We start from the raw sequence: 16,046 nt of genomic DNA, 5'->3' as shown, positions 1-16,046 counted from the left end.
CACATTTTGGCTGTAACCAGTATTTTATATATTTTTTAGAATAAATTACACTTAAGGTCATTTAATTTTAAAAAATTATAAATTAATTGCTTAACTATTTGAAAGTTTTCATTTAAATCACTAAAATATTTAAAAGTTTTTATTTGTCACTGAGCTATTAAGTTTTTTTTTCTTAAGCTAGACCGGTGAGCACTAAGCAATGATTCGATAATCGGTATGGTGTATCAGTACTTATCGACGTGTAAAAGAAAACACCTTATTTTCAAGTCATTTTGACAATTACTGTTGGAGATTAAAGAAAAAAGTTGTTTGGATTCTGATTCACAGATTCGTGATGTTCAAAATTATTTCTTGAAAAAAAAATTGAACCATATAAAAGGAGGAGAACAGTCCAGGTGACTTAAATAAAAATTTTCAAATAATTTAACAATTATTTTAAAACTTTTTAAAATTAAGTATCAAATTATAATTTACTAATATTTTTGTAACATTGGGTATAGTTTATTCTAAACGGCAGAATATAAAAAGTGGGATCTGAACCAACCCAAATATAATCCTTCATCTTGTTGTATGCTTTGCCAATTCCAAAGTATTATTATTATTATTATTATTATTATTTTATTGCGGAGAAGACAAAAACTGAAAATTGTCTCGTACAGGAAAACAAATACATACATGTGAGGTATTTGTGGAGCACAAACTTCATGAAAAGTAATATAGTTTTAGTAAGGGAATAATATATTATTTGGTACTTAGGTTTAGTTTTAATATTCAATTTGATAGTAAAATTTTTTGTCTCAATTTGATACTTGAGTGTGACTTCAGTGTTTAATTTATCACCTAAACCAAACAACTCGATGAATGTTTAACACATACATTCCAGTAAAAAAAATATACAACTACTTCACTGAGATAAAAAAATAAAACTTAAGTATTAAATTGAACATTGAAGCCAAACTCGAATGCTTAAACGAGAAAAAAGAAAAACTCAGGTGTCAAATTCAAAAAACTCAGGTACTAAAGTAAACTTTGTTGCCAAACTCTAATACCAAATTGAAACAAAAAAAAAAAATCAAATTAAACATTAAAACTAAACTCGTGATTTTTAAAAATATATATTATTAAACTAATTTTTCATAATATTTACCTCAACTCAAATTAATTCATGAAAATAATTGATTTTTTTTGGAATAAACTTTTATGAATATGAGTTGACTCAAATCTCAAATTGATACGTTAAAATAAATCTAAATGAATTTTTATATAAAAATGATAATTTATATTTATATAAATTTTGATACAATTATACATATAATTTTACTATATGCTTTAGTTTATATTATTTTATGATATTTATATTATATAATGATAGCATCTAAAAGCGAGGTTAATATATTAATTGGTACTCAAGTTTAGTTTTATTATTCAATTTGGTATTTAAGTTTGACTTCAATAATCAATTTAATATCAAGATCAAACTGTAACATATGACCAAATAATTATTTGATACATTTGCTCTAGTAAAAAAAATAAACATAAGTACTTAATTGAGACAAAAAAAAAAACTCAAATATCAACTTGTATATTAGAGCTAGAATAAGGCACCAAATCAGGACAAAGAAAAACTTGCGTACGTAATTAACTATTGAAATCAAATTTAAGTATCGAATAGTTTAGTAACCTAAAAACTATTCTATCTACTCTAAAAGCTCCATGATTTTTGGAAATAGGTTTCATTTTTGGATGATTAAATAGAAGTCCAGTGATTCGATAACATAAAATGATAAAAGTATTAACGGGTAAAGTAGTCCTTAAACGTTAAATTAAAGAGTAAATTAATTTTTTTTATTAAAATTCTATCCATTTGCATGGTTAAAAAATGACGTGGTTGACGGAACATTTAGACAATAACACATGACGTCTCACATGTATCTCATGCCAACGTACAATAACTAATTTTTAATAATAAAAATTAATGATATTTTTAACGGAAGAATTGATTTTCCAGAAAAATTTTCTCGTTTGAGTAAAAAAATAAAATGCAATATAATTTTTAATATTCGGACGTAAATAGTTTAACAAGAAAAACATAAATTTTCAAAGAGCATTTAAGTTTAAAATTAGATTTGCTAATTAATTACGGTGGACCAAACTTACGTGCAGAAGAAGTCAAAAAAAGGGGAAGAAGATAACTTCGGTGCTCCAAATTTGGTGAAATAAACGATAATTTCATTATCTAATTTAATAATAAGGTGTCATTTTTCATTACATAATCTTTTCAATTTTTTAATTTTAAACCCAAAAAAGAAAGCAGTTTTTTTAAACCCAATCTCTTGATTCTCTTCCCATATATATATTGCAGCCAAAAAAACAGCTACAAAAAAACCCAAATCACAGACAAAAGTTCACAAAGAACCCAAAAGTTGATTACTTTTTTGATAACCCAAAACACGAAAATGGGTGCTTCTGAATCAGTTCCTCAAAAATCAATCCATGAATTTACAGTCAAGGTTGGTTTTCTTTCTTTCTGTTCTTTTGCTTTAATGTTTAGATTTAAGGTGAATGATTTTGATGTTTGAAGGTTTTTTACTATGTTATATATTTGTGTTTGTAGGATTACAAAAACCAAGATGTTGACCTTAGTATGTACAACGGAAAAGCTCTTCTTGTTGTTAATGTTGCCTCTAAATGGTTCTTTTTCTCTTTTTTCTAATTTTTCTTCTTTTTTTTAAAAACTTTTTTTAGTGTTTTTTCTTATTAAATGTATAAAGATTCCACCTTTGTGATTTTTGAACAGTGGACTCACTGATTCAAATTATACCCAGTTGACTGATCTTTACAACAAATACAAGGACCAAGGTTAGTTCCTTTTGTAACTATTAGTTTCTAGGGTATTTTGTGTTATATGAACAGGTAAATGATTTTCTTTTTTACAATTTTTGTTCCTGGATTTGTTGAAGATGGTTGTGTTTTTTTTGTGTTTGTGATGGGAAGGACTGGAGATTTTGGCATTCCCATGCAATCAGTTTTTGAGCCAAGAACCTGGTACCAGTCAAGATGCACAAGAATTTGCTTGTACAAGATACAAGGCTGAATACCCTATTTTCCAAAAGGTAATGAAATATGTATGTATGTGTGTGTATCCTTAGTTCTAGCTGCATATTTTGTTTTATTGATTTGAACCTAAATTAATCCCAACTTAAATTGACTGAATCCGGACATAAAACAACCCCAACAAGTAACTTAAATTGATCCGATCCAAAAGTATAAACACGAAATTGACCCAAACTTAAAATGACCATAAAATTTTACAACTTAAAACCAACCCAATCCACGAATTGACTAGGCTTAACTTGAATACATATGACCAGCTCATTTTTGATGAATGAATGAATGAAAGCTTTGACTGTTCATCATGTTTGCTGCTTTCTTCAATACAGGGACATGTTGGGGACTTTGCATTTGCTAACTCATTGCTCATTGCTGCTAAATTATTTGTTCTATGTTTAGGTTCATGTCAATGGTCCAAAGACAGAGCCTGTCTACAAGTTCTTAAAGACAAACAAATCTGGGTTCTTGGGAAATAGGATAAAGTGGAACTTCACTAAGTTTTTAGTTGACAAGGATGGCCATGTCCTTGCTCGCTATGGCCCTAGCACTACGCCATTGGCTATTGAGGTACTCCCTCCCTCCCTCCCATCTTTGTGTATCTGCAATCTTAGAGAGTAGCAATTGTTCGTTATTTAAAAAAATTGACTTTTGCTATACCCTAATATGATCGGTTCATAACAGACAAGAAACTGATTTAACCTATTTTACTCGCATACAAAACCGAATTAACCGATTTGAACCGACTTCTGCTATACCCTATATATGATAATGTACACTAATTATCTGCTGTGTTGCTTTGCTTACAGGCTGACATCAAGAAAGCTTTGGGAGTGGACATGTGAAAGTTATAAAAAGAGTTAACAGTGAGGGAATGGAAATTAGAAAAATAATATTATATTTATGAAAGTGTTGGTTCATTCCCATATTGTTTTTAGTTTAATGGATTATCGTTTTTTTTTTAAATTAATTTTCTATGTTGATGTGAAGACATTCATTACCATTTAGACAGTTTCTTTGCTGCATTAGAGCCAAGATATAGACTGAAAATAAAGCACTCACATTCAATATATATGTGTGTTTAATGCTGAACAAAACTTGTGCCAATAGTATTTGCCACTAACAGAGATATAATATGTTTGCAGAAAAATGGCTATATATGGCTATAGAAATAGCAACTAAGTCGAGGTTATTACGATAAAAAAACAGTCTAGTAACTGTTCTTAATACCCGGGAACCTTTTTTTATGATGCATCGTCGATTCATATAGCTTCAGTGTACAAACTCAGAATTCAGCATCTTTGTCGAAAATTTCCCATCCATCATCTGATAGTTCTTTTCCATCAACTTTGGATCTTTCGTCCAATGATCTGCTCTTTGGAGATTGTCCGTCAACAGATGGTGTTGGGCTTCTTTTTTCCGGTGTTTTAGCGGTTTCCCATTGGCTGGAACCAAGATCTGTTGATCTGCTTTTCAGAGATGAACCGGATGAGGCCAGGATGCAGCTGGTTTGGCTTGAGGATATTGATTTGCTTAATGGAATACGGTCATCGAACTTCTGTTTAAGCAACCTTATATCCTCGCAAATAACAGATATTTCTCCTCTGCAAAAATAAAAAGGAAATGTTTATTGGAAGATAGCTAGAACTGTATCAACAAATAATAGTGCATTCGCATGCATCGATCCATTCTCGTGCTAATTCATACAGAATACCAGAGGCATAACCATCATACATACAGCGATCATTTATTTCACCCTACCAACCAAGAATCTATACGTATAACAGAATTATACTTACTGTAGTGAGTCAATAATCTGGCCACGGTCCATAAGAAACTCACGTAACTGCAGCGGAGCATATGCAAAAGGGTACGTAAGTCCAAAATAAGTAATCTATTTTAAACTTTGTCAAGTCTAAACAAATTTTAGTAGAGTGGACAGAAATGAAAGCTACCTTGGAATTTTCTTCTGCCTCCTGCCTTAGAATCTTGGACTCTTCGACCACTTTCACCATAATGGCTTCTTGTTCAGCAAGAGCGTTACGAGCAGATTCTTCTTTTTCCAGCTTTTCCTGCTCTGCTGCTTTCATCAACTCCTGTGCGGCAGATTGTCGAGCTTCGAGGGTTTGACGCATCTGTTGATAATATTATAAAGATATAAAATGAGAGTATAACAAGCTCAAAGCTCTTCATATCAATATCATGTTCTTGTTAAATACACCATATATGTTATGAGTTTGTTCTGTATAAATTTTCTACTTCTCCATATTCCATCCACATGGACAAACATATTGATCAAGCCAATTAATGGCATACAGATTTATACTAAAAACCGACTAGCTAAGTGCCAGGTTTAATGTTTTCCAAGATTACCTCATCAAGAATAGCAAGAGATTTGTCTCTTTCGTCTGACAAGCTGAGCAAGCGATTTTCAAGCTCTTTTACTTCAGTGACTAGGATTGCCTTCTCGCCATATACTTCTCCAGCATGCTGCAAAACAAAGGCGAATGGCTAAGCTTTCATACTCTTTAAAAATCGTAAAACTACATTCTAGTTTTGATAATTAAAACATCTAGGTTATCAACAAGTGCACAACCATGTCATTTGCTTCCTTTGCATGTGGCAGCATCTGTTTAAGTTCCTCCACCTTGACGAGAATATCCATGCCCCCCCTTGCGGCTTCCTCTTTTGCTTGTTCGGCAGCTGCCTCTTGAAGTTCAACTTCTTTCATCAAGTCCATAATTGATTGCATGGTCTGAAACAAAATTTTCTGAACCAAAATCTTATAAGTTAGCAGTTCATCCTCCCAAAATAGCAAAAAAAAAAGAAAAAAGAAAAAAGAAACATTAGAAGTTCAAAATCTCAAAGATCAGTTCATTCATCATGCCATGATCAACGATATAATGGACTAAGTTCTATTATTATTGCATAGGATCATTCTCAAACCAAAAACAGCCTCCAAAGTTGACAAAAGAAAGTAACAAGTTTAGAGCAAAGAGTACCTTGTTATCTTTAGCATCTTCAATGATCTCTTCGAGTAGGTCAATTCTACATGTTTGACTTGATCTACTAACAACAGGGTTGAAGGTCTCATCCTCAACATCACTCATTTCACCAATGTAACCCTGCTGGGATTTAAGCCCTACAAAACTTTCTGGCAATTGTTCTTGAGAGTATGACGGAACCAGCATGCTCACAGCATTTTCTTCACCTACCATGGTTCCATTTAATGAACTGATTCTGCATAAATCTTCATTCAAATCCACGGATCCATCAAAATTTAACTTATCATTACTGCTGCCATTCTCCAAAAGTGGGGCCGTATCATCAACCGAGGTAAATGGGGCAACCTGTGGCGTCCTCGGAAACCCATCTTCAATGTCTGTGGTTCGGTCTTGACTTGATGAACCTAACTCCTTAGTTTCAAGATTTGCATATAGCAAAGAATTATCGACCTCTGCAGCATTCCAGCTGAAACTAGACTTACTTTTCTGAATTTCAGTATTCCCCAACAAAATCAATTCCTCAGTTTCGATATCAGCAGCCTTGTTATTATTGTTGTCGTGGAATTTTGAAGTAGTTGCTGCACTTTGTGCCTCAAGAGAATCCACATTGCTGGAAGAATCAGTAAGACAAGTGTCTCCGACAACTTCACCTGTTTCCAACAACGGTTCTGTAGAAGAGCTTGTTCCTTTTCCAACTGATACCTTTCGCCGCCTCAACTGATTGCTTTCTTCCTCTTCTATAGCCGCATCTTCAAAAACCCATATATGACATAAAGCAAGTCAAATACATCAAGGAATAAAGGCCAATATGCAGCTGATACACATGCACATATGAAGTGGCACTTACCCTCTAATACAAAAAACAGACCAAACAAAAAAATAACTAAACCTTCCACAAATAAGAAGGCTGACCTTCATTTGGTTCAATTCGATGACTCTGGTTCTGCAAGGAAGAACTAGCAACCGCAGTTCGTTTAGATAGGTAAGGTATAATCTCAGACAGAACAATCTCAGCAGCTGCATCAACGTCCTTAGAGTTCTCAATAGCAACAGCTTTTAGAATACGAGAATCGACCTGTGCAAAAGAAGCAAGAAAGCTATTTTTTACTGGATGTTTGTTACATTTTCAAAATACAGAGATGCAATTTGGGAATTTATAAGGAAAATTTAAAGCTGAAGTAACTCATTGAGCTTTAACCAGAAGATTTACAAATTACTTAAAAAGAGGGTCACAACTCACACCTCCTTTTTTGTGTTTAATATAACCCCCCAAAAAAAATGAGGAAAAAGAAATACCTGCGGAAATATATCCTGCAAGCATTGAAAAACCTTATTGAATCCCATTCTGGAAAGCTATTAAGCTGCAAACAGAAAAAAAGAATAAAAAAATGAACTTTTTACAAAATATGTATAATCAATATCATAATAAACAACAAGAAAAGGAAAATTAAGTAAGAATCATAATTATAATGGAAAATTCATTTCCATGCAAAAGAAAAACCATCAATTGACAATTTTTTATTAATTAATGACGAAGAAATCTAAATATAAAATAGAATTAAATAAACAAAAAACCCTAACGCTTGTTTGGTGATTAAAAGGACAATATAAGCCACATTTTATTCTTGGAAAGAAAAAAAAGAAATTTCATATTTCATTTCAAAGGAGAATAACAATAAAACCAGAAAGAAAAATCAAAAGGATTTCTAACATGAAACGAAGGGAAAAAAACGAATTAAGAAAAATGAATCTGTTTGGCAGCGAAGAAAATTTAAAAGAAAAATACATACAATCAAGATAAAGACTGAGCAAATTTAATCGTTGAAAATATCAAAAAAATAAATAAAAATAAATGAAAAATTAGAAGAAGAAAAAAAGAACATACCTTTTTGAGAAAGTGAAACCAGAGATTGCTAATTAATTTTTTTAATTTCTGATTTATAATTAATTTTTTAGTGTTTTGTTATTTGCAATTTATATATATAGTCGTGGGAAAAGCCGGAGAGGGAGAGGAGAATTACGCAGCTAAGGAACTGGATATAACCGTAATTAAGGGTTTTGTTTGAGGGTATTTTCGTCTATTAATTTATATACGAAGAGTCTGACCGTTTCGGGTCGTTGTGAATTGGTGGCACTTTGTAATGTAAGGTTTGTATTTGTCAGCGGAACCTTCCTTGTGTTCATTAAGTGTTACAATAAATGAACTTATTTAGATTTTATATTATAAAAAATTAAATGGATAAAAATAATATTTTTTTAATTTAGATAAACTTTAAATATCATTGATTCTACATTTGAATGGTATTTTTTAATAATATTTTGAATAATAAGTAATTTTAATATAAAATTATAAATTGTATTCTTAAAATAATTTTATTTTTAAAGTTCGAATAACAATTGTACCAAAAAATTTACCCTTTCATTATTATTGAAATAATCTAAAATAATATTATTCAAAAAATAATTAATTAACATAATTAATTCTAATATTAATTAAGTAATAATTAAAATATTTAAAATTTTATTTATGTAATAGCTCCAGTTGCTAAATTGATTGGATTATAGATAAGGCATGGGATTGTCGGTGACTTTACTAGGATTTGGGCTTTAAGTTGTTGTCGTTGTCAAGATTGAGTTTGTGAACTTACACTAATAGCTCAATAACAAATTTATAATCAAATGATCAGACTATAAATTTACTCGTATGCACATCTGATGTCCTTTGCGACCAACTTGTAGCTTTTCCAATAAATTAATGAGAAACTTTTTGATATTAAATGCCAAAATGTAAAGTCATTAATAATTGAATGACTTAGGTGTAATTACCCCAACTACAATTGATCGAAGCAACGGAAAATAAATAAACAAATAAATGCAAATTATCTTGTTGAAGCGAAATTGAAATTAGAGCACGTGGTACCCTTCAGCAAAACTGAGGAAGTAAATCCTAATCTACTGTTGTCGAGATCAAACTGCAGCAAATTATCCACCATCTGATGCCCGCCAATCACCACCGATGTTCTCGGGTTGACCCCACCATCAACAAATCCCAAGCACCAAACATCTCCACCAGCATCTCTCCTGATCCTCACCATTGAATTCGAACCAAACACCCTCCAAAACACATTATCACTATGCATCACGAAATCGACGGTCGGGACCCCCGGTCCTACCCGAGTTACGGTGATATCAGCCGCGGAATAACACACGCCGAACGGTTTCACAGTGTCGGTCACCGTGAGGTTCAATGCAGACGATTCGTTCACAAACGCTTTGGTTAAAGCGTTGTAAATAGAACTTTCTAAAACAGTGTAAGGTACGGCCGTGCTTATTTTTGTCCCCCCGGATCCGTTCTCGTCGACAGCTAATAACGAGGAGTTGATCTGAATTGGTTTGCCGTTGACGTTGATGGAGGTCATATTGATGTAATACTCATCGGACGGTTCGCCGGCGTAGGTCACGACGGTGCTCCCGACGGGGTTTAAAACTAGGGGAGTGTAAACGAGTGATTTGGAGAGGTCGGTTTTTTGAGGTGAAAAATAGTAAGGCCCGACGGATCCGATTAGAGCAACGCCAGGATCCGACGGGGATCCAGGGAGACACAGCGCAAAACAACGAGGAACAGAGAATGTGTTGCTAACCTGCGCCGGGAGTGAATAATTCGACCTACCGAACGCGGCAAGTCCTGTCACGTTGTTAGCTAGACCCTCGAGTAGCGACCTCGGCGAGCAAGAGAAAATGTAACCCGGAAGGAGAATCGGCGGACCTTGAGTCGACCCGTCCGAGGTGGGCAACGCGAGTGAGTCGGTTAAGCCGGGTGAGAGGGCTATTTTTCGGGTAACCGAGTTTTCAGGGAAAAGGGAGCAGCTGTCATTGGCGCAGGAAGGGCTCGGAGCATTGAAACAGACGGAGCAAGGGAGATTGTGGCCGAGGGAATCGCAAAGAAGGGAAGCACAGGGAATGTGTTGGTAAGTGGTGGAGTTGTAGCCAGCGTCGCAGGCCACCCAAGAGAAGGAGGCGCCGACGTCGAGGTGGAGGCGTGTGGGTTGGAGTGGGGTTTTGAGATAGACAGTGAAGGAGTAGAAGAGGGTGGCATTGTCTTTTTGGATTGGTGATACAAATGAAATGGCATGAGCTGGTGATTGAATGGAGAAAGGATACAGAAAAAATATGAAGAAGAAGAAGGTAAAGAAGGAATGGAAGGGCATGGTTTTTGCTGGGATTTGTGACGATTGAATAATAGCAACGGCGGTGAGTGAGTGAGCTGAATCAGTGAGTATAATTGAGTTTTGAACAGATGGGAAACACAAAGGACCGACAAGACTAGAGTGACGACGACAGGAGACAATGACACGTGTAGAAGTCTTTGCTATAATTAATCGGTCAAACTCTTGTTTTGATCCTTCTACAATGCTAAAATTTAACATTTAATCACTAAATTTTAATTTAACATAATTATTATTTAATTCAAATGATTATCAACAGAATATATGAGTATGTTTTATAAATTTCACCCTAACATTTTAGGGAGAATAATTAGAGGTTATGATATTTTAAATTTAATAATAATATTATAAAATATATAATAAAACATATAATATTATAAAATAAAGTTATTAAATTATATAAAATTAAAATAAAAAAGATAAAATTACCCTAAGGACCATTGTACTAGGAGTTGAATTGCATTTTGTCCATTATACATTGAATCAAAGAGTAAATTGGTCCTTATATTAAAATTTTTTTATCCATTTTTATTATTAAAATCTTATCATTATAAATCAACATGAGGTACACATTTCATGCTATGTGTCACTATTTGGTTAATATGCTAGTCACACTGGTTTTTAATAGTACAAATGGATTGATGGATGGAGTTTTTAATAAAAAATAATCAATTTACTCTTTAATCTAATGTATAAAGACTAATTTATTATTTTTCAGTAAAAAGGACAAAATATAATTTAACATCTAACACAAGTACCTCTATTACAATTTTACCTAAAAACTAAAACTATAATTTCACCTAAATAATCAATTATTTGTTAGTGTGATTTTAAAGATGTAGTTGGATGCTGGGCCTGGTTGTTGGGGGAATCCCATTGCTCGCCTTTGACTTTTGTAGGGACAGTAAAACAAAATGTACCATCTAAGAAAGCACTAATGACTAAACCAGGCACAGCATCCATCTACATCTAAATAATCTAAAAACCAACACCCCATTCGCGGTCCAATTAATTTGATGAAATATTTTCCTTCAATTTATTTATTAGTTTAATTGTATAAATTATTAAAAATTAATTTATTAAAAATAGAAAAAATGGTTAAATATTAAAATTAAAATTTAAATATCAACTAATATATTAAACCAAACATAATGTAAAGGTTTATTTAGTATATTGTTAAAAATATAAATATAATTTCACCTTGGTGGTTGAGGCGATGATCACTTTGTCCTCATTTATGTTTAAACTCAGTAAGGCACACTTACGATGACAGCTTTCCCTTAAACACTGTCAATTCCAAGTAATTATTTGGTAATATAATTTAAGAATTTATGAATTCTTCCCACCACATTTATTAGGGTTATTTTTTAATTATTTAATAATATTTTAATAATTTTTTATGTAATTGACACATAATTTTGATATTTGTTTACTTTGAATGCTGAACTTAAACTTAAAACCCAAAACTTCAAATCTTAAACTCGAACTCAAACTTTGAATCTCAAACTCAAAATTTGAATCCAAGTTTAGAGTTTAAAGTTCAAGTTCAGGATTCGAGGTTCATAGTTCAAGATAAAAAATTTACTAAAATTATGTCAATGACATGAAAAATTTTGTTAAAATATCATTAAATAATTGAAAAAGGGTCATAAATGACATAGTGAGAAAGATCTATAAAATAATTTCTTGTATAATTTTATTAGTGAATCAAATAATATCCCTAATCATATATATACTAAAAAAAGTGTTGGGCTGATAACTAAAACGAATGTGGCCCAAGCATCAAAACACTATTACATAATTACGACGTCGTTTCTTGTGAAGTCAACAAAGTCAAAAGGCCCTTTTAGCTATGGCCCGAGAGCCCTAAAATCCCAAGTCCACAGCAAACCTGGCAGGTTCTTCTTCTCCTCTCTCCGGCTTCCTTCCACAGTGCCATTGGCTCTCTCTCCCCTGCCTCTCTCTTCAACATGAAGCTCGTCAGGTCATTTTATGCTTTGAAAATTTCGTTTCTTTGTGTTTACGAAGTGAATGTGTAGCAAAATTTTAAAAAACAAAAATCATTTTTGATTCTTAATATATGATTTTGAAATGTCGTGAGCAGGTTTTTAATGAAGTTGAACAATGAAACGGTATCGATTGAGCTTAAGAACGGAACCATTGTTCACGGTACCATCACAGGTTCCACCTCTTTCCTCTTTCTCCTTTCCTTTTTTTCCCGAATTTAAGGGTTTAGCTAAACCCTAAACCCTCCGTTTAGCGAATTTGTGAAACCTTGATATCCAAAAAGAAATCTTGCAATGTGCCATAGGCAGTGAAGGTTTATTTCATAATTTAAATCTCAATTGCGTATTTTTTGTGGCTGGACTATTTGGTTAAATTAATTACTATCTTTAAAATTGGGGGATCGATTTAGGTGCTGTGTTCACGCATTGTGTTATATATTTAAGGTGAATTGGTATTGGACCTATGATTATGGTAGTTTTGATGCATTGGATTAGCGATTCTTCGAATCACATGAAGTTTAGTAATGAATCAGCAATCCGTTATGTGAGCCTTTGGAATTTGGTGATTTTGGTATGGCAGCCGGTGGTGATTTTGGTGGCCAGAATTTGGAAATTGAGGGGGTTAGAAATAGAATCAATAGAGAGCAAAAGGTCTCCTAAATGCCACATCATTCATACTTTTCCCACGTCATTAGCACACGTGTCTATTGAATCCGTGTTACCTTACCACATGCTGTAGGGTTGTAAATGAACCGAGCTTGAACTAATAGGCTTCTGCTCATGTTCATTTGTTTTTTTTAAGTTGTTCATGTTCGGTTCATTTTCATTAAAATTTTCAGAATTGTGTTCATGTTTGTATAAGTGTTCATGGTTGTTCATTTAAGTTAAACGAACAAGTTGATGAATATTAAACAAACATGTCCATGAATATGTTCATGAACTGTTCATTGGACGCCTTGTTCATTTACAGCACTATGCAACTGTGCTTGATAATAGCAATTTCTTGCCTGATTAATCAATTGAACTTGTTTTTACTTCATTTTGAAAGCTTGTACAGTTATGTACTGCAAAATAATAAAAGATTATAGGTTTATTTACGGGCAATAAGATTTCAACAGCATAGTTTCTTTTGCTTATTAGAAGTTGAGTGTATGTTTGTATTTAAGCCCTTATTGCCCTACACCTGTTGGCATGCAAATTTTCATGACTGGTTTAATTTGCTACATTTCTTTTAGGTGTGGATATCAGTATGAACACCCATCTGAAAACCGTGAAACTCACTTTGAAAGGGAAAAATCCGGTCACTTTAGATCACCTTAGTGTGCGGGGTAACAATATTCGCTACTATATCCTGCCTGACAGCTTAAATCTCGAGACGCTGCTAGTTGAAGAGACACCTAGGGTGAAACCTAAGAAGCCAACAGCTGGTATTTGCCGTTTCTCTCTTGCTGTTTTCCCATGTGTTCTTAATCTTACTTGTATAAGCTTGTTTTTTTCTTTTTGTAGTATTGATCTCTCTTATGCATTTCCAAATTCAGGGAAGCCTTTGGGACGTGGTCGGGGTCGTGGCCGTGGGCGTGGACGTGGTCGAGGCCGTTAAATATGCACTGTATTTTTGGGACAGCTGGATATGGAGACAGCTTTGTTGTAGGGTGAATTCCTTTGGTGATGTTACGAATACTATAGGGAAGTTGTATTGGGATTTTTCTATTTTATGAGATTTTTGGCCTGGTTTGGATAGCTTAATCATGAAAACCTGAGATTCCTTGAACTCTTTCTTTTTAAATTATTATTTTCAAAATCTGCCCTTATAGGATCTGATCAAGTCAGAAACTATTGAATTCGGATTAACAGTAAAAAAACTAATTTAATTAGATCCCTATAATAGAGGTATCTCTCATATACATTTACCCTTCAAAATACCAGTGTAAGTGCCTAAATTATATTCCTTACTTTTTTTCAAATCTTAAGACATAATTAGTACACGTTTTTCGGTTGAATTTGAGCTTAATCAATTATTAATTTCAGCGTAGGGTTGTTCAAACTGTAATTGAATTAAACTAATATTAATTGAATTTTTAATTTTTAATCGAATCGAAATTTTTTCAAAAATATTAACTGAACCAAAATATTTTGGTTAATTTAGTTAGTTAGTCAAATTAACTGAAATTTATATTTTTTTGTTAAAATAAGCATAAAACATAAAAAAAATTGATAATTTTCATTTGACCGAATTATCCGAATTAAAACTACATATAATTTGTATTATTAATTATTAAGTTCGGTTAATTCGGTTAATTACTCGATTTCGAACCAAATTAACTAATACTCAAACTTTTAAAAAATCATTAGCCAACTTCTGACCGAATTAGATTGGTTAATTGATCGATTAACCGAATTAGATCGGTTCAGTCAGTTAATTTGGTTTTAACTGAAATTTGAACACCTCTACTTTAGCGTACTTGAATCCACGTCTTCATACATTGACCACAATCCCGATACCAACCAAGCTAAGACTCAATTGACATTTTTCATTTGTTTTTTTTTCTCAAGTTTTGGTTGTTTCAAAATATTTTACTTGAGTTTCAATTGTTTTGAGTCTGTGTCATTTTAAACTTAGATAATTTAGGTTGGGGTTCATATAGTAAAAGTATCATGAAAACCCTGTACTAGTAGTCAGATTGCATTTTACATTCTCTACTTTAAAAATAGTCAGTTAGTCCTTGATCAAAGAACAAATTGACCATTTCAATTAAAATTTTCATCCATTTTTACTATTAAAAACTGGTGTGACCGATAAAATAACCAGAGAATTACATACAACATGCCATATGTACCACCATAATACTTTTACCGATTTCAAATATTTATTCAAATGATTAGAGGTAGATATCATTTTTAAATTGGAGTTATTAAATTTGTGATTAAATCAGATTTGGGTGGAAATTCTAGATTGGGATCGTAACAATCACGAAAATCATGTATAAAAATAGAAGTGGAATATTGGGAAAGTTTGGAAGCAATGTGGCCAAAGTGCTGACCTTTCATTATCAAAGTTAAACAACAAATAAATAAAAAGGTTGGTGAGAAGGTTAGGCCAGGAGGCATAGAGAGACCAGTAAATAGGTGTAGCGCACGTTTCTAGCTTAGCCTCGCTGCTCAGCATCGCCAATTCCCCATCTAACATTCTTACTCTGATGGTATATTTCACCCCCCAAAAAACAATCACTACACTCAATATAACTAAACTGTTGGCTTGATTTTAAAAAAATTATAAAATATTCACAGAATTATTAGAAATTTTTTATTTATGTAAGTGAGTTATTAAGATGTTTTTTTAACGATTGACTAACTAGTTTCAAAGAACAATTTGATTATTTATATAGTAGATTAATACTCACTGATGAGTAAAAGAGCATACTAAGTTTATTTGACGATCAATGTCAGAGTTATTTAGATTTTGGTTCGCAGATTCATTACATTCAAAGTTATTTCATGAAAAAATAACTGTACAAGAGGAGGAAGTCAGCTTTTGATTGGTTCAAGTTGTGCGAATAGAGAATATCATATAGCAGGAATTTTAACAGTTGAATGACTTAAATAAAAACTTTCAAATAGTTTAATGAACATTTTATAACTTTTTGAAGTTGAATGATTAAAACATAAACAAACTAATAGTTTAATAATTTTGGGTGTAGTCT

At 32.6% G+C, this 16,046-nt stretch overlaps 4 protein-coding genes across 7 annotated transcripts; 2 read left to right on the top strand and 2 right to left on the bottom strand.

Moving 5' to 3' along the window:
- The first annotated feature begins 2,299 nt into the window (after positions 1–2,299).
- On the top strand, positions 2,300–4,205 carry LOC108469873 (probable glutathione peroxidase 4). The gene is made up of 6 exons (XM_017770954.2): positions 2,300–2,510; positions 2,615–2,691; positions 2,798–2,859; positions 2,995–3,113; positions 3,511–3,678; positions 3,918–4,205. The coding sequence occupies exons 1-6, from the start codon at positions 2,457–2,459 to the stop codon at positions 3,951–3,953; spliced, it is 516 nt and encodes a 171-aa protein (XP_017626443.1). The 5' UTR covers positions 2,300–2,456; the 3' UTR covers positions 3,954–4,205.
- LOC108469871 (uncharacterized) lies at positions 3,922–8,134 on the bottom strand. 4 transcript variants are annotated; one of them, XM_017770953.2, is made up of 9 exons: positions 7,999–8,134; positions 7,410–7,474; positions 7,026–7,188; positions 6,111–6,850; positions 5,705–5,878; positions 5,482–5,598; positions 5,064–5,243; positions 4,908–4,954; positions 3,922–4,712 (listed from the first exon to the last, which is right to left on the bottom strand). In XM_017770953.2, the coding sequence occupies exons 2-9, from the start codon at positions 7,455–7,457 to the stop codon at positions 4,394–4,396; spliced, it is 1,788 nt and encodes a 595-aa protein (XP_017626442.1). In that variant the 5' UTR covers positions 7,458–7,474; positions 7,999–8,134; the 3' UTR covers positions 3,922–4,393. The 4 variants fall into 4 exon arrangements, with proteins under 4 accessions (XP_017626442.1, XP_017626441.1, XP_052873924.1 ...); XM_017770952.2 differs by having other exon boundaries at positions 6,111–6,862; positions 7,999–8,132; XM_053017964.1 differs by lacking the exon at positions 7,999–8,134 and adding an exon at positions 7,904–7,936 and having other exon boundaries at positions 6,111–6,862.
- A 743-nt stretch (positions 8,135–8,877) lies between these two features.
- Positions 8,878–10,540, bottom strand: LOC108468529 (probable aspartic proteinase GIP1). The gene has a single exon (XM_017769408.2). The coding sequence runs from the start codon at positions 10,538–10,540 to the stop codon at positions 8,993–8,995; it is 1,548 nt and encodes a 515-aa protein (XP_017624897.1). The 3' UTR covers positions 8,878–8,992.
- A 1,633-nt stretch (positions 10,541–12,173) lies between these two features.
- On the top strand, positions 12,174–14,116 carry LOC108468955 (small nuclear ribonucleoprotein SmD1a). Its single transcript, XM_017769825.2, has 4 exons — positions 12,174–12,323; positions 12,444–12,520; positions 13,581–13,772; positions 13,884–14,116. The coding sequence occupies exons 1-4, from the start codon at positions 12,310–12,312 to the stop codon at positions 13,943–13,945; spliced, it is 345 nt and encodes a 114-aa protein (XP_017625314.1). The 5' UTR covers positions 12,174–12,309; the 3' UTR covers positions 13,946–14,116.
- Positions 14,117–16,046: the final 1,930 nt, after the last annotated feature.

This window comes from Gossypium arboreum, chromosome 8, assembly GCF_025698485.1.
Source record: "Gossypium arboreum isolate Shixiya-1 chromosome 8, ASM2569848v2, whole genome shotgun sequence".
NCBI classification, from domain to species: Eukaryota; Viridiplantae; Streptophyta; class Magnoliopsida; order Malvales; family Malvaceae; genus Gossypium; species Gossypium arboreum.
Note: the sequence above shows the minus strand (reverse complement) of the source record. Positions and strands in the feature narration are given on the sequence as shown.

Coding starts and splice junctions, on each gene's coding strand:
- LOC108469873 (XM_017770954.2), top strand. CDS start 2,457: ATGGGTGCTTCTGAATCAGTTCCTCAAAAATCAATCCATGAATTTACA. Junction 2,511..2,614: donor TCCATGAATTTACAGTCAAG/GTTGGTTTTCTT, acceptor TTGTGTTTGTAG/GATTACAAAAACCAAGATGT. Junction 3,679..3,917: donor CTACGCCATTGGCTATTGAG/GTACTCCCTCCC, acceptor CTTTGCTTACAG/GCTGACATCAAGAAAGCTTT.
- LOC108469871 (XM_017770952.2), bottom strand. CDS start 7,457: ATGGGATTCAATAAGGTTTTTCAATGCTTGCAGGATATATTTCCGCAG. Junction 6,863..7,025: donor TCGAATTGAACCAAATGAAG/GTCAGCCTTCTT, acceptor GGGTTTTTGAAG/ATGCGGCTATAGAAGAGGAA. Junction 5,244..5,481: donor CTCTTGCTATTCTTGATGAG/GTAATCTTGGAA, acceptor TATTATCAACAG/ATGCGTCAAACCCTCGAAGC.
- LOC108468529 (XM_017769408.2), bottom strand. CDS start 10,540: ATGTTAAATTTTAGCATTGTAGAAGGATCAAAACAAGAGTTTGACCGA.
- LOC108468955 (XM_017769825.2), top strand. Junction 12,521..13,580: donor TGTTCACGGTACCATCACAG/GTTCCACCTCTT, acceptor CATTTCTTTTAG/GTGTGGATATCAGTATGAAC. Junction 13,773..13,883: donor ACCTAAGAAGCCAACAGCTG/GTATTTGCCGTT, acceptor TTCCAAATTCAG/GGAAGCCTTTGGGACGTGGT.